Below are 18202 nucleotides of genomic sequence, written 5' to 3'. Positions count from 1 at the left end.
AATGTCAAATCAGGTTCAGAAAGAGAAATAAATAAGGGGAAAGAAAGATTGACATATTAGAAAATATGAGAGAAAGAGAGACAGAAAAGTAAAAATGTTACATTTTTTAAAACCTCCAATTACTAAAACCTGAAGGAATGAGACTCAACACTTTTTAATTTTCAGTGCCAGAGAGGTTGATTGGCAGTAATTAATATTTATATCATTAAAAGGATACTTACTTTTGAAATGTTAAGACTAAACTTCTTGTGGCGAGTTTAGTTCGTATCTACTGCTCAAATACAGCAATTTCACGCTGTTCAATGCACTTCAATGGCGAGGCAGATGGCAAGATGCCGCTTTCATGAAGCTAATGACAAAGCAGCGCAACTCGGAAAGCAACTTTTAGATATTTGCGTTTAACCGCACATCTGCCCTCGCCTGAAGTTGCTGTGCTATTTACGCATAAATAACAGCATTTGCTATTAGCCTCACCGTTATTTTGATAGCAAATTCTGTCTCAATATCTCACTCTCCTTATAAGGTCAGATTTAAGGCCCAGAGATAATATGGTGCAGCGGGCCAAAGGTGGGCAAGAAAGGGAAAAAATGGGGTAGGCCGTAAGCCTCTCCCGGTATAGAGTGCCACTGAAATATAGGAAAATTGACATAAGCAGTGTTTGAAGTTGTAATGGAATTCCAATCTTTTTACTGGCTCTTACTTTTGGGTGAATTGTGTTCAATAAGGGGACTGGAACATTTCTCATTCAGTACTCAGCACCAAGTATTCACACGTCTTTATGTATATGAATATTCTATTTTCCTTGGGTTTTATTGGAGGGGAGGTGCCTATTGTTGAGTGTCATGGCCATTTTCAACTGCAGTTTAAAAAAAGTGCAACGTGGTTCTAAAACAGCGTTTTAAAAAATTATTTACCGAGAGCCTATGTGAGGGACCATGATCCATAGCGTAGAACATCAAGGTTGAAAGAATAGGACGAAAGCCAATAAACGGTAGGAGAAAGGGAAGATTAAGTGAGGCAGGGAGTTCCACATGAGGGCATGGGACAGGTGTCCGGAGACAATGGTTATTCCTAAAAACACAGGAAAAAGCGATTTTTTTCATTATTTATTCTTGGAATATGGGGGTCACTGGCAAAACCGGCATTTAGCCAACACCCAGAGACACTCCCCTATCCACCATGCTAGTGACCGCCTCAAAAAATTCAACTAAATTTAGACACAATCGAGCCATCAAAATCCATCATAGTATATATCTCTAGTTTAACACCTTTAACTTGAAAAATATCAACACAGCATCGTACAGCTACTCCCACAATAAACAGCTGTAGTTGCATTAAATCACAAATAACTGGGTTGTACAGCACTTTTACCTCCACTCCATCAGGTGCTGAATGCCCTTACCTTTAATGTTTTATTATGACGTTGAAGTTCACGACAAAGACTCTCCAGTTTGCTGCGAGCCAGAATGGCCTTGCTGTGCTCACTCTGCAGGTGAACTTTCTCCTTCACTACCTGCGCCTGTTTCTTCTGAAGCAGTTTTATTTGCTTCTGGACGCTTCGGTTCTCTTCCAACTAGAAATAAGCATTTGGAGCAAATTAAGACACTAAATAGACTAGAACAAGACTTGAGGCCTTTTGATAGATCTAACGCATACAAAAGTAAAGAGCTACCATGGGCAGAGATTTGGGCTATTTGTCCAACTCTTGCCCAGCGAATGTCCTTAAAACTCTTACGACTGATAACTTAAGAGTTTTAAAAAAATAGAAAAATGTAATTTATCACTAATTTTTATATTTCAAAACCCTATCCATTAAGGTAAGTTTATTTTTAACCTATTAATAACATAAGAAATAGGAGCAGGAGTAGGCGGGGTCCTTTAGGGAAGAGTGACCATAACATGATTGAATTTCTTATTAAGATGGAAAGTGAAGTAGTCCAATCCGAAACTAGGGTCCTAAATCTAAACAAAGGAAACTACGAAGGTATGAGGAATGAATTGGCTATGAGAGGTTGGGAAAATTCATTAAAAGGCATGACGGTGGATAGGCAATGGCTAATATTTAAGGAACGAATGCACGAATTGCAACAGTTATACATTCCTTTCTGATGTAAAAACATAAAAGGAAAAGTGGCCCAACCATGGCTAACAAAAGAAATTATACAAAGTTGCCAGAAAAAGTAGCAAGCCTGAGGATTGTGGGCAGTTTAGAATTCAGTAAAAAAGGACCAAGAGATTGATTAAGAGGGGAAAAACAGTGTATGAGAGTAAACTTGCAAGGAACATAAAAATCGACTGCAAAAGTTTCTACAAGTACGTAAAAAGAAAAAGATTAGTGAAGACAAATGTAGGTCCTTTACAGACAGAAACAGAATTTGTAATGGGGAACAAGGAAATGGCAGAACAATTAAATAAATACTTCGGTTCTGTCTTCACGGACACAAATAATGTCCCAGAAATGCTAGGGAACCAAGAGTCTATTGAGCAAGAGGAATTAAAGGAAATGATAATTAGTAAGAAAATAGTGCTGGAGAAATTAATGGGACTGAAGGCAGATAAATCCCCAGGGCCTGATGATCTGCATTCCAGAGTACTAAAAGAGGTAGTCATGGAAATAGTAGATGCATTGGTTCTCATCTTCCAAAATTCTATAGATTATGGATCAGTTCCTGCAGATTGGAGGGTGGCAAATGTCACCCCACTATTTAAAAAAGGAGGGTGAAAGAAAACGGGGAACTATAGACCAATTAGCCTGACATCAGTAGTAGGGAAAATGCTGGAGTCTATTATAAAGGATGTGATAATGACACACTTAGATATTATCAATGGGATTAAACAAAGTCAAACGTGGATTTATGAAAGGAAAATCATGTTTGACAAACCTACTGGAGTTTTTTGAAGATGTAACTGATAAAATAGATAAGGGAGAACCAGTGGATGTAGTGTATTTGGATTTTCAAAAGGTCTTTGATAAAGTCCCACATAGGAGGTTAGTGTGCAAAATTAAAACACATAGGATTGGGGGTAATGTATTACCAAGGATTGAAAATTGGTTAACTGACAGGAAACAGAGAGTAGAAATAAATGGGTCTTTTTCGGAGTGGCAGGCAGTGACTAGTGGGGTACCACAGGGATCAGTGCTTGGGCCCCAGCTATTCACAATATATATATATATATATATATATATGATTTGGATGAGGGAGCCAAATGTAATATTTCCAAGTTTGCAGACGACACAAAACTAGGTGGGATTGTGAGTTGTGAGGAGGATGCAAAGACGCTGCAAGGTGATTTAGATAGGTTGAGTGAGTGGGCAAACACATGGCAGATGCATGGTATGATGTGGATAAATGTGAAGTTATCCACTTTGGTAGGAAAAACATAAGGACAAAGTATTATTTAAATGGTGATGGCTTGGGAAGTGTCGATGTACACAGGGACCTGGATGCCCTTGTACACTAGTCATTGAAAGCAAACATGCAGGTGCAGCAAGCAGTTAGGAAGGCAAATGGTATATTGGCCTTCATTGCAAGAGGATTTGAGTACAGGAGCAAGGATGTCTTATTACAGTTGTACAGGGCCTTGATGAGACCACACCTGGAGTATTGCATGCAATTTTGGTCTCCTTACCTAAAAAAGGATATACTTGCCATAGAGGGAGTGCAGCAAAGGTTCACCAGACTGATTCCTGGGATGGTAGGATTGTCGTATGAGGAGAGATTGGGTTGACTAGGCCTGTATTCACTAGAGTTTAGAAGAATGAGAGTGGATCTCATTGAAATGTATAAAATTCTGACTGGGTTGGACAGACTGGATGCGGGGAGGATGTTTCCCTTGGCTGGACGTCTAGAACGAGGGGTCACAGTCTCAGGATACGGGGTAGGAAATTTAGGACCGAGATGAGGAAAAATGTTTTCACTCAGAGGATGGTGAACCTGTGGAATTCTCTACCACAGAAGGCTGTGGGAGGCCAAGTCACTGAATATATTTAAGAGGGAGATAGATAGATTTCTAGAAATAAAAGGCATCAAGGGGTATGGGGAAAAAAAGCGGGAATATGGCGTTGAGATAGAGGATCAGCCATGATCATATTGAATGGAGGTGCAGACTCGAAGGGCCGAATGGCCTACTACTGCTCCTGTTTTCTATGTTTCTCTCTGGCCCCTCGAGCCTACTCCGCCATTTAATAAGATCATGGCTGGTCTGATCCTGGGCTCAGCTCCGCTTCCCTGCCCGCTCCCTATAACCCTTCACTCCCGTATCACTCAAAAATCTTCCTATCTCCACCTTAAATATATTCAATGACCCAGCCTCCACAGCTCTCTGGGGTAGAGAATTCCACATATTTCCGACCCCGAGAGAAGAAATTCCTCCTCATCTCATTTCTAAATGGGCGACCCCTTATTCTGAAACTATGTCCCCTAGTTCTAGATTCCTGCACGAGGGGAAACAACATCTCTGCATCTACCTGTCGAGCCCCCTCAGAATCTTATATGTCTCAATAAGATCACCTCTTATTCTTCTAAATGCCAACCTGCTCAACCTTTCTTCATAAGTCAACCCCTTCATCTCAGGATTCAATCTAGTGAACCTTCTCTGAACTGCCTCCAATGCAAGCATATCCCTCCTTAAATAAGGAGACCAAAATTGTACATAGTACTTTAGGTGTGACCTTACCAATACCCTGTACTGTTGTATCAGGACTTCCCTGCTTTTATACTCCATCCCCTTTACAATAAAGGCCAACATTCTATTTGCCTTCTTGATTACTTGCTGTACCTGCATGCTAACTTTTTGTGCGTTATGCACAAGGACCCACCAGGTCCCTCTGTACTACAGCATTTTTTAATTTCTCTCCATTTAAATAATAACTTGCTTTTTTATTTTTCCTGCCAAAATGGATAACCTCATGCTTTCCCACATTTTACTCCATCTGCCAAATGTTTGCCTACTCACTTAGCCTGTCTATATCCCTTTGCAGATTTTGTGTGTCATCCTCATAACTTGCTTTCCCATCCATCTTTGTATCATCAGCAAACTTGGCTGCATTACACTCGGTCCCTTCATCCAAGTCATTAATACAGATTGTAAATAATTGAGGCCTCAGCACCGATCCCTGTGGCACCCCACTAGTTACCGTTTGGCAATTGGAAAATGACTCATTTATCCTGACTCTCTCTTTTCTGTTAGTTAGCCAATCCTCTATCCATGCTAGTATATTACCCCCAAGCCCATGAGCTTTTATCTTGTGCAGCAACCTTTTATGTGGCACCGTATCAAATGCCTCTGGAAATCCAAATTCACCACATCCACTGGTTCCCCATTTTCTACCCTGCTCGTTACATCCTCAAAGAATTCCAGCAAATTTGTCGAACATGACTTCCCTTTCATGATGACTCTGCCTGACTGTATTATGTTTTTCCAAATGTCCTGCTACTGCTTTCTTAATAATGGACTCCAGCATTTTCCCAATGACAGATGTTGGACTAACTGGTCTATAGTTTCCTATTTTCTGTCTGCCTCCTTTTTTGAATAGGGGCGTTACATTTGCGGTTTTCCAATCCGCTGGGACCTCTCCAGAATCCAGGGAATTTTGGTAGATTACAACCAATGCATCCACTATCTCGGCAGCCATTTCTTTAAGACCCTTGGATGCAAGCCATCAGGTCCAAGGGACTTGTCCACCTTTAGTCCCATTATTGTACTGAGTCCTTTTTCTTTAGTGATAGTGATTGTATTAAGTTCCTCCCTCCCTATAAGCCCCTTGATTATCCAGTATTGGGATGTTTTTAGTGTCTTCTACCATGAAGACCAATATAAAATATCTGTTTCAAGTCTCTGCCATTCCCTTGTTCCCCATTAATTCCCCAGTCTCTTCTTCTAAGGAACCAATGTTTATTTTAGCTACTCTCTTTTTATATACCTGTAGAAGCTCTTACTAACTGCTTTTATGTTTCTTGCTAGTTTACTCTCATAATCTATCTGCCCTCTATTATTTTTTTAGTCATCCTTTGCTGGGTTTTAGAAAATATTTCCCAATCCTCTGGCCTCCCACTAATCTTGGCCACTTTGTATGCCATTGTTTTCAATTTGATACCATCTTTCACATCCTTAGTTAGTCACGGATGGATCTCCCTGCTTAGTCTTTCATTCTTACTGGAATATATTTTTGTTGAGTTATGAAATATCTCATTAATTGTCTGCTACTGCTTATCAACCGTCTTACACTTTAATCTATTTTATCTATTTTCCCAGTCCATTTTAGCCAACTCTGTTGTCATACCTTTGTAATCATCTTTAAAATTTCTCACCCTATTAAAACATTTTCAAAATTTTTTTTTTCCTGAAACATTTAATTTAATTTCAATTAATTTTAAACATGAGATTTTTTTTTTACATTTATTATGTTGAGAGTGTGTTTTTGGGGGCATTCTCATTGATAGTAATGGGAGCTCGTTCAAACGGAACTCACCATTATTATCAATATTACATTGCGAATGGTGGTCCAGGTCCACGTGGCCCCAGGTTGAGCTTATGTTCCTGGGATGTGTGGACCTCTGCGCTGGGCTGTGCATCTAGGCCTCGGAGCAGAAGTGTTTGTTCCTCCTGGACCACCAGGTAATTTTGTTTAAACATTTTTGGTCGGAGGCATCCGCCCGCAAGAAGCCTCCGACCACAAATTTTTGGCCCATTAAGAAACCAAATTAAAACAGCAGTACATAAAATCTTTAAAAGTGGGGAAATCAAGATGACAAAGCTGTAAATGGGATCCTAGGTATTGTAAGCAGGGGTATAGAGTACAAAAACAAATGTTTAACTTATGCAAGTACCAGGGATAAGAGGCTTTAGTTAGGAAGAGAGACCAGAGAAACTAAGCTCTTTTACCAGAACAGAGATGAAAAGAAGTTATGAAACGTTTGAGGAGGAAATCTATTTCCATCGGCCAGTGAAATGGCAAGTAGAGGGCGTAAATTAAAAATAACCATAAAAAAAAACAAAGGAAGAGGTTAGGAGAACATGTGTTTTTAATTCGCAGGGTCGTTAGGACATGGAATGCTCTACCAGAAACAATAGCAGACACAGAATCCATAATCACTTTTAAAAGGGAGAATAAATAAATAGTTGAGAGAAATTTAGAAGAGCACTATAACTCTTTGAGATGGGTAAGAATACCAAACAAAAACAATGCAATGTTTTGGTATAGAATGCATAGACTCGAATGTCTTCCAAGAAAGCAAAACATCATAAAATTTTGATGACATTAATAAAATGTGTTAATTCTTCATAACAGTTTTTTTTTTAGTCGCACCCTTAACCATGACCAGGATTCTGCCTCTTAACGGAAAGTGTGGGAAGTCTACACCATAACATAATCAGGCCCATGATGAAGGCGGCACTGTGCCCACCTGACTGACACTACACTTCAGCCAGGTGAGACTGGTTGGTTCACCAGCCAGCAAGGAGGGCAGGAAACTTTACAGTCTTTAATTATCAGCAGCAATAGGTACTGCCTTGGAGAATATCCTTCCTTCGCCTTCAGCCCTCTCCTCCCCCGATTCAAAAGGAGAAAACAGAAAATGATGGAGATCATTCAAAATGCCATCAAGACAATAAACAAACTAAAAATGCCCTTCACCAGGTGGTGACGTTTGGTATATTTCAGTGAACTGGAATACAGCGGAAATGGTTCTTTGGATGATCCTTGCTTTTATTGATGTTTACCTAAATGCTAGGCATGCTCCAGATAGTAGGGGACTTTAGGTCCATTTACAGGAATGATCTGAATTCATGGTAGAATATCTAGCATAAATCCCAAAAGTATTGAAAGAGAGACTGCCTTCTCCTTGTGGAAAAGTGAAGGGTTTCCACTCAGTACTTCCCAATAGCACAAGTGGGCTGAGGAATTTCACATCCATGGAAATCACAAATACAAAAATGTAATCTGGGCTCCTCCAGCAGCTCAAGTGAATAGCTAAGTTATAGAAAGCAAGATGGCCCCAGGTTAAATCCCCAGGCTGTTGTGTGTGTTTGCTGAACAGTTGTGACGATAGTGTAGGCACTTAAATCGACCTCAATTTCCCGAGGCTACCATGGAGAAAATTGGACATGGTCCCCTCTCCTGATGGAAAGTATCCATTGAAGGCGGCAAAGACAGGATCAGTTTTGGCTCTGATGCTGTACGGTTGAATAGCTTTAGGAGACTCACTGCCTTGACTCACACATAAAGAATGATTACTTGGATGAGGCACTGGAAGACACTGCACCAGAACTGTTTTGGGAGGTTAGGTTCATTCTCCAGATTACACGGAGGCAGAGTGATGGTAAGGCTCTGCCAATGATCTCAATGCCCTGAGTTAGAGGGGGAACAAAATGGCCCAGGCTCCTATTGTTGCTTTAAGTGTACTTGTGTGAATGGCAGGGCAGGACAGAATCAGGGTGCTTGCAGTGCCCCCATAAATTAAAGGGGCAGAAATTGCAGTATCCGTGACGGCCTACTCTCAGAGTACGCCATGGTAATCTATTTTAAAGTCCCCGGAAGTTTTGGATTACCGCATGCGTGAAATCCAGAACTTGCAATCTGTCGAGGTATAGATCATCCGAACTGCCTGAAAAATGAGTATTGCTGCCGTAGAGTTGTGTTATTTTCCCAACTCATGCTTACGCAACTTGTGCAGCTGGTAAAAGCAGACCTAGGGCCTGCTTTCATCAGGTAAAGGTATATATAAGGCTTAAATTAAACATTTAAAAATCCCAAATTATGCATATGCACTTTAAATGAGTTTATGCAAATATTGGCCTAGATTAAGACGTTTAAAATTATTTAACAAAAAATTAAATTTTTTATTAAGGTTGGTGCAATGAAGGGACTTATGAATAAAATTGAAATTCAAAATCATTAGAATTCTGTAGCTTGTATATTTATTTGGGGATTACATTGCATATCATTAGGGGATTCCCGTCATAAATTATTGCTACGGAATCCTCCTTTGTGATTGGAGGACCGGCACCACGTAATCCCAGGGTCGTGTCTGAACCGCCAGTGTCCCTGGGCCTTTATGCTGCCGTACACCTGAGACCGCAACTCTCCGCTGCCTGGGAGCCTGTAGGTAAATGTATAACTGTTTCGCGGGCCGGAGGAGTACTCCGGAGGTACGCCTCCGGCCGCAATTTCTAGGCCAATAGCTCAAATTGCAGACACGACTCACACCAGTGCTCCTACTTGGATGAGGTACTGGAGCACAACTTGTGTTTGTTTCCCAGCAGGAGGATAAAACTGGTGACAAAAAAGGCTTCCTAAATCTTTTTGTGTCACATATTCCACCTCAACATTTTCCAAAGAGTCAGCTTCTGATGAGGGAAGGATGCTCATCAAACTAGGTTAAAAACCTTTTCAGGGTCGTGGGTAGGTCTAATCTGTGTCCAGTTCTGATCCCCTCACATGGTGAGAGAAATAGAGGCCCTGGAAAAGGTTCAGAGGACACCCACTACATTAATACTAATTTTAGAGCCCCGAGTTATCATGATAAGCTCAGAGACCTGGATCTTTTTACTCCAGAAAAGTATAGACTTTGGGGTGATTTGACCAAAGTATTTAAAACGATGAAGAGACTCAACTGTGTCCATGTGGATAGATTATTTGAAGAGGGACTAGGGGACACGAGGGGATCTGTGTACAAGTTGCATAAAGCTTAAAACTAGGTTAGATGTCAGGAGGTCTTGTCTTTTCTCAGAGGGTCACAGACCTCTGGAATGAGCTGTCAGCTCCTGGAGTGAGTGCGGATTCACCGAAAACGGCAAGTAATTCCTGGAGGAGGCCGACATCGCTGCATACAGAAAGTTAGGTGGAATATTGGGTGACATATGGTCACTCTTATCTCATGGAACTAGTTTTGATTGTTTTTAGGTTTGGAGAGGAATTTCACAGAATTATGGGTGGGTATCTGTGGCTGACTATGGTCAGCTGTGGCTCAGTGGGTAGCACTCTCGCCCAAGTCAGAAGGTTGTGGGTTCAAGTCCCACTCCAGAGACTTGAACATAAAAATATAGGCCGACACTCCAGTGCAGTGCTGAGGGAGTGCTGCGCTGTCAGAGATGCCAGCTTTTGGATGAGACGACAAACCGAGGCCCCGACTGCCCTCTCAGGTGGATGTAAAAGATCCCATGGCACTATTTCGAAGAGAAGCAGTAGAGTTATCCCTGGTGTCGTGACCAATATTTATCCCTAAATCAACATTAATAAAAACAAATTATCTGGTCATTATCACATTGCTGTTTGTGGGAGCTTACAACGTGCAACTTGGCTACCACGTTTCCAACATTACAACAGTGACTACACTTCAAAAGTACGTCATTGGCTGTAAAGTGTTTTGGGATGTACGGTGCTCGTGAAAGGTCTATATAAATGCAAGTCTTTTTTGGGAGGGTTGGCATTAGGGGTTCTGTTTTGATGCCTCCCTCAGGGACATTATATTGTTGCTAGTGGATGTGGAGCACTGGGGGTTGTGCTGTTTACTTGCAACATGATTGTACAGGATAGGCTCGATAGGCCAGCTTGTCTTTTCTTGTCAGTCATTATATGTTCAAGGCAAAGATGTTCTAAGGGTGACAAGTTAACAGAAGAATGGTGCCAAAAGCTGCAGCCATATCTATTTCTCACTTCCCTCCCTCCTCTCCTCAGTCCCTAATGTGTAGAGTTATAGCAGAAGTGAGGTTTTTTGTCCCAGTGACACAACATACCAAATCTGCATACTTCTTGCACAAAGCTGCCAATTTCTCCTCGGGAGTGCTGAGCGTGTTCAATGCTTGCATCAGCAGCATCACTTCCTTCCCTGCAGTGCAATAAGAGAATCAATGGCAATTTTTATTTCAGACATAAAATTTACACCTACATTTCCATTTATCACCTTAGTTAATGAATCAGTCTCTGGATATTTTGCACCATCACTGAAGTTTTAATGAGCAATTAAATCCATTCAGTAAACAGACCGATTCCAACAACAACACAATCTATCTCCACTGCCAGAATTGGATATTAAAATCATTGCTAAATTGGAACGTAAATGTTAAATGCCAAGTCCCACAATCAATGTAAATAAAAGATAGAATTAGCTATTTTGGAGTATTTAATCAATAAATACTGATCACCTGGAGTTGATGAGGCCAATCACGAGTGAGCTGAAGCGGCGTGATCAGCAAATCCACTGAAAGGACTGGTCACCAATGACTTAACCCAGCTCACTGATAGTCAGGCTCTTCCAGCTCCTCTCTGCAAATTAGGTCAATGCTCTAGTAAAAACAGATGCAAAAAGCTCTCTCCAAATACACCATCTTGCACCCCCGCCACCAGTGCGACGTAGGCGCCTAGCCAGAGTCTGCGGTCTGAAGCATGTTTCCTCCCTGTTGCCAGCCGTTTTCTATCTGCTTGCCTGGAGGTGGTCAGCAGATTGGAGTGTGGGAAGAGGACATGGGATCGGGAGAAGGGGGAAGAGGAGCTTGGGGGTTGGTGTGAGAGAGAAAAAGGTCAGGAACTCGGGGTGGGGGATAGGCGAGAGGGGTCAGAATAGGAACCCCGAGGGGAGATAGTCAACAACTCAGGTGGGTGCAGAGGAGGTCAGGAATTTGAGTGGGGAGAGCACGGAGAGAACAGTAGGAGCTGGGGGGGAGGGGGCGGGTACGTGATCCAGGAAAAGTGGGGTGCACGGCTAGATGAGGGGGAGAATGTGATCCAGATGGGGGGACTGATAACTATTTCCGCGCCTCGGTTAGACCTGGATCATGTTCTTCCATCCCCCACCATGTTCTCTCTCTCCTCCCCCCCCCAGACATGGATCCCGCTCTTGACCATGAACGGAAACCCATGTGCAGCAAGTGACATCATTGGACTTGGTTCAAAAACAAAATACTGCAAATGCTGGAATTCGCATAAAATGCTGGAAACACTCAGCAAATCAGGCAACATTCACGGAACGAGAAACAGAGTTAACGTTTCACATTCTGATGAAAGATCATCGACCTGAAACATTAACTCTGCTTCTTTCTCCATAGGTGCTGCCCGACTTGCTGAACATTTCCAGCATTTTATGTTACATCACACAACTGAGGATTGGGAGGAAGTGGACAAGACAGGCCGTACATGGCTATGTTAGAGTTATCTTCCTTATCTAGGTGACCCTCCACATTAACAGGTAGATGCCACTATCACGTCTGCAATGGAGCTGCTTGGCTCGGGGAGCAGCAAGCTCCGATGCACGAGTCTCCTGCACCTTACCCAGGATACTTGCTGTGTCTAGTGCACTGAGCTACTTCCCTGTTGCATGTGGTGTGAAGCAGTGGAAATAATCTTCCACTATTTTAAAAAGGAGGGATACACCCACCAACTACAGGCCAAGAGGCCAAATGTCAGTGGTGGGGAAACTCTCAGAGCCAATAATCCAGGACAAAATTAATTGGCATTTGGAAAAGTATGAGCTAATAACAAAGTCGGCATGACAAAATGTGTTTGCTAAACTTGATCGACTTCTTTGATGAAGAAACAGAGGGTGGATCAGGGTAGTGCAGTTGATGTAGTGTATACGGACGTTCGAAAAGGTGTTTGATAAAATATCAGATAATAGACTTGTTAGCAAAATTTAAGCCCATGGAATTAAAGGGCTGCATGGATACAAAATTGGCTAAACAACAACAACAACTTGTATTTATATAGCGCCTTTAACATAATAAACATCCCAAGGCGCTTCACAGGAGTAGGACACACAAAATATTTGACACCGAATCACAAGGAGAAATTAGGGCAGATGACCATAAGCTTGGTCAAAGAGGTAGGTTTTAAGGAGCATCTTAAAAGGAGGAAAGAGAGGCGAAGAAGTTTAGGCAGGAAATTCGAGAGCTTAGGGCCTGGACAACAGAAGGCACGGCCATCAATGGTTGAGTGACTATAATCAGGGATGCTCAAGGGGGCAGAATTAGAGGAGCGCAGATATCTCGGGGGCTTGTGGGGCTGAAGCAAATTAGAGATAGGAGGGAGGGGTGAGGCCATGGTGGGATCTGAAAACAAGAATGAAAATTTTGAAATCGCAATGTTGCTTAACCAGGAGCCAACGTTGATCAGCGAGCTTAGGGATGATGGGTGAACGGGACTTGGTGAGAGTTAGGACACAGGAAGCCGAGTTTTGGATTACCAAGTTTACATAGAATGTGGGAGGCCAGCCAGAAGTGCATTGGAAGGAGGGCTTCAGCAGCGGATGAGCTGAGGCAAGGGCGGAAACAGGCGATGTTATGGAGGTGGAAAAAGGCGGTCTTTATTATGCTGCGGATATGGTCGCAAGCTCATTTTAGAGTCAAATATGACACCAAGGTTGCAAACAGTCTGGTTCAGCCTCAGACAGATATTAGGGAAAGGGATGGAGTCTATGGCTAGGGAACAGAGTTTGTGGCGAGGACCGAAAACAATGGCTTCGGTCTTCCCAATATTTAATTGGAGAAAATTTCTGCTCATCCAGAACTGAATGTCGGACAAGCAGTCTGAGAATTTAGAGACTGTTGGGGGGGTCGAGAGAAGTGGTAGTGAGGTAGAGCTGGGTGTACATGTGGAAACTGACGCAGTGTTTTTGGATGATGTCGCCAAGGGGCAACATGTAGATGAGAAAAAGGAGGGGACCAAGGATAAATCCTTGCGATCCTCGGCCTCCATGCAAAGGCCTTCGTAAAGGCACATCCCAGGAGCGCATGGGTTTCATACGCATCACTGGGATCACGTGGGCCAGCCCAACCTATCAGAATGGGAGAATCCCCATTCATACTTATGCGAGTTCCGTATATATCCCCCAAAATCATTGAAAATAACTTTAAAAAAACCATTACATATTTCAAAAAAATTTACATATTTTAAAGGGTCTAAAAATAAACTTACCTTATTTTAAATGTTTAAATTATTTTTATTTTATTTATTTTTCAGTACTTTAAAAGTCTTACGCTGATAAAAGCAGGCCTTACACCTGCTTTTGAAGGACAGTTGCTGGGCAGGGGGTGGATAAATGGCCCAACTCTCCGCCTAAGGAGGCCCTTTAGTTTCGGAAGCGGTGGACTGTCAAGAGGATTCTTGACAGATTGCAAGCTCTGGGTTTAGGTGCATGCGCTTCGCATACCTAAACCCGGAACTTGCAGGGACCCCATGGGCGCATGTGTGCATCTCCGACGCGCCCGTGGGAAGCACAAATTCAGGCCTTTAGTCTTCCCAATATTTAGTCTGGCAGTTATGTCCTTCAGGACTCTGCCAGTTTGGTCAGTCGTGTTAGCATCAAGCTACACTTGGTGATGGACATTGAGGTCTCTCATCCAGAGTACATTCTGTGGCCTTGCTACCTTCAGTGCTTACTTCAAGTGGTGGAACCTCCATGTCCTGTTCAACCTTGAGCTAAGCTTCAATATCCTGTCGTCATCCAAGATAGTTAACCTCCGAAGCATTGGCTTCCTCCACCGCAACTTCTTGAATTTACAAACAGAGGCAGAGAGTATGTAAGGAAGTTATGCTAAACTGTTATACGTCACTGACTAGGCCGCAGCTGAAGTATTGTGACCAATTCTGGGCACCACACTTGAGGAAGGATGTCAAGGCCTTAGAGAGGGGATTTATTAGAATGGTACCAGGGATGAAAGACTTCAGTTACGCAGAGGAACTAGTGAAGCTGGTGGTGTTCTCCTTAGAACAGAGAAGGTTAAGGGGAGATTTCTTAGGTGTTCAAAATCATGAAGGGTTTTGATAAGAGTAAATAAGGAGAAATTGTTTTCCGTGGCAGAAGGGTCAGTGACCAGAGGACACAGATTTAATGTAATTGGCAAAAGAACCAGCGGTGACATGAGAAAAAAAATTCTGTAGCAAGTCACTGGCGCGGAATGCACTGCCTGAAAAGGTATTGCAAGTAGATTCAATAGTAACTTACAAAAAGGAAGTGAATAAATATTTGAAGTGGAAATATTTGCAGGGCTATGGGGAAAGAGCAGGGAAGTGGCTAGCTTTCAAAGAGCCAGCACAGGCACGATGGGTCAAATGGCCTCCTTCTGTGCTGTTTTATTCTATGATCTCACCTGCATTGCCATCGACACCCTTCTCTGTGCTTTAGTTACTGAGGGCCCAAATTTGCCCAGGAGCTGCTCCGTTTTTTTTGGAGCAACTTGATTTTTTTTTTGGAGTATCTTAAAAATCGCAATTCTGCCAATTTAATTTGTACCAGTGTAAGTGAGTTAGTTAGGATTTTTTTTAGTTTAGTTTTTTTTCCAAAAGGGGGTGTTACCAGCCACTGACACCTGTTTTGACCATTTAAGCCAGTTTGGACAGCTAATAGTTACTTCAAACTAACTTAGGCCAGTGTATGTGGGCACTTGTGGCCCGCACAGAAAATCCTTGCGGAGAGTTAAGAAATCAGCATAGGTAAGTACATTCCAAAGCATCAAGCACTAAACAAAGCACAAAAATAAGCATTCAATAACAAATACAAAATACAAGGAAGCTGAGAGAACCTGCACCAAGACTTACAAAGCACTAAACAAAGCACAAAAAGTAAGTAGTAATTAATTAATAAAAAATAGAAGGAACCCTGCACCTAAAGCACCAAGACCAAAGTAATAAGCAATCAATCAATAACAAATAAAAACAAAGTAACCGTGTCCAACTACACAGTCCCTTTCAGTACCTTCAGTAGCATTCTTTTGCTGGCTCCTACTTTATTCTAACCAATGACATATAAATACTCAGCAAAATGTATAGACCAAGTGCAATGCACTTACTCCATTCATTGTGTGGCCTTGTGAATATTGCCAGCATGATTTGTCTCAATGCTTCCCATTTGTTTCAGACATTGGAAACCTAACCTAACCCTATCTACTTCTAAACTGATTCCCTTGTAGAAAACATCAGCATACTAACCAGCTGCAGGGTTTCACTGACAACCTGCTGGGGTTCTGGTTCTGTCGGACCTCCTTTTTACTGGTGTAGCTGGATAAGGCAGCGGGCCACCGATGAAGGACATTTGGCCAGGGATAGGGGTGGCGCGCTTCGGCCCCTCCCACACAGCCTGCTCAGCGCACTCTCAGATTCTGGGGGCGTGGAGCTACTACACATGCGCGCACATGTGCAGAGGTCCCGGCACTGTTTTCAGCGCCGGAACCTGGCTCCTCCCACCATTGCTTTTGCCACACCACGCCAAGGCTTACGATGGTCCATGGAGCAGGGAGAATACCGAGATAAATTTTCGGCGCTGCTTTTTGGAGTACAAAGTTGCTGCACCTCAGGCAAGTGCGCCGTTTTAAACAGAGGGCCAAATTTTAGCCCATAGATTCTACTTTAGAACATTGCCCTTGTCTGTATGCTGAGCTCTGCCCTACACAAAGTCCAATTTGTTCAAAATTCTGCCGCCCATATCCTGTCATGCTCTATATCTCCCCTATCTTCAACCTCCACCAATGTTGCTGTCCTCCAATGCACTGAATCCAAAATCCTTGTCCCCAGTTTACAAATCCCCCTCATGGCCCTTCCACAAGTTCCTCCAGCACTATGTCGCAGCCTCTAGACTTGACTGCCAACACATTCCTGGCCAGCCTCCCACCTTCTACCCGCCGTAAACTTGGTCATCCGAACCTCTGCTGCCCGTGTCACACCACATCCCCTTCACCCATGATTTTAAAATTCTCATCCTGGTTTTCAAATCCCTCTCATGGTCTTGCTCTTCCCTATTTTTATAATTTTCTCCAGCCCTACAACCACTCAGATATCTGTGCTCCTCCAATTCTGGCCTTGAGCACCTCTGATTTGAATCGCTCCATCATTGGTCGCCATGCCTTCTGCTGCCAATGCCCTAAGCTCTGGCATTCCCTCCCTAAACCTCTCTACCCTCTAAGACGCTCCTCAAAACCTACCTCTCATCTGCCCCAATATCTCTTTATGTGGCTTGGTGGCAATTTTTTTTTTGTAACACACCTGTGAAGCGCCTTGGAAGTTTTACCAGTGACACCCATATCCTCAGCATTAAATATTAAAAAACTTACAATTTAGTTCAGCCTAAGCAAGCAGTTGAGCAATGTTGTGGAGTCAGGACAAGGATCTGGAGATTTTGGCAAGAGCGGTATATGAGGCTTCAATTTTCCAAATGACAACATTTGCTTTAAAGGATCGAGGGGGGATCGGCACCACAGAGTTGAGGTGCAGGCTTAAGCCAGTGGTCTGCAACTGCAGTCAATTACCAGTCAATGCTGCAAGGAGGTACTATTCGGCACCTGCTCCAGGAAAAGGGTAAAAGTGGAAGACTGACACTGAACAACTTCTGTACCCCTCCTAGCAGTTGGCTTCAGAGCGCAATTGGCAGAGGCCAAGCAGGTTAACTGTCCTCTCAACAGTAACTGATATATAGCCCAAGGATATTCAAGTAAAGGAGAGACAGACTTTAAATGAGGCAAAGTAAATCTCCAAAGCTGCACCTTCAAAATTATACTCCAGACAACTTGTGCTTTATTCTCGCCCACTTTGATAAGGTGTAAGTTCAGCTACAGCTCCCCACTAAGCCAAGCATGTGAATGGAGCATCAAGTCTTCACTGGCATATGGCAACATCTGAATCTGAAAATCCCACTCATTTCTGACACAATCCCGTTAGAGATGCTGCAAACCGAACTAGAAAGGATGGCCTGTAAAGATCGTAACTAATTACCAGTCAATGCACACATGGAGCTGAAGGACAATTCATACCTACATGAGGTGTGATCAAAGGCTGAAGGACCGTTGGCACACATTTGGCTAATGTACTAACGCACCCTGCCACTATAGGTTCTGTCCCACAGCTTTGTGCCCACAGTTCCTTAATCTCAGCTTGGGCTGATAAATAGTAGGAGAGGAGAGCAGAGGTTCAGGTGATGTAAAAAGAAGCAAAGCCCTCCTCCTCTCCAATCACTGCTGGCGTTTAGATCCCCTTGTTAGGGTTCCAGCTGTCTAGCCTCAGTCCCTGATTTGTCAACTGAGAAATATGTAGAAGTGCTTTTTGTGAAAAATAAAACTGTTTATGTCAATGCAATTTTAAGAGCAATGTTTTATATTGGACAAAAATGTGTAGCTGGGCAGTGACCAGGAAGGTACCTCAGCTGAATTGGCTGATCTCGGAGGGAGGAGGGAAAAAATTTAAGACAGCTTGTTTTTGTTCTCAGCTCCAACTCTGTGC

The 18202-nt window shown here is 42.8% G+C and overlaps 1 protein-coding gene across 1 annotated transcript in view; it reads right to left on the bottom strand.

Annotated features, from left to right (window-relative positions):
- The window catches only part of LOC139276244 (gamma-taxilin-like), a 42678-nt gene that overhangs the window by 18192 nt on the left and 6284 nt on the right, over positions 1-18202 (bottom strand). Inside the window, exons 2-3 of the mRNA XM_070893950.1 lie at positions 10738-10829; positions 1403-1573 (exon numbers count right to left, since the gene is read on the bottom strand). Coding sequence (XP_070750051.1) covers positions 1403-1573; positions 10738-10829 — 263 coding nt within the window. The remainder of the gene's footprint in view (positions 1-1402; positions 1574-10737; positions 10830-18202) is intronic.

The sequence above is a fragment of the Pristiophorus japonicus genome, chromosome 11 (assembly GCF_044704955.1).
Source record: "Pristiophorus japonicus isolate sPriJap1 chromosome 11, sPriJap1.hap1, whole genome shotgun sequence".
Lineage (NCBI taxonomy): Eukaryota > Metazoa > Chordata > Chondrichthyes > Pristiophoridae > Pristiophorus > Pristiophorus japonicus.
Note: the sequence above shows the minus strand (reverse complement) of the source record. Positions and strands in the feature narration are given on the sequence as shown.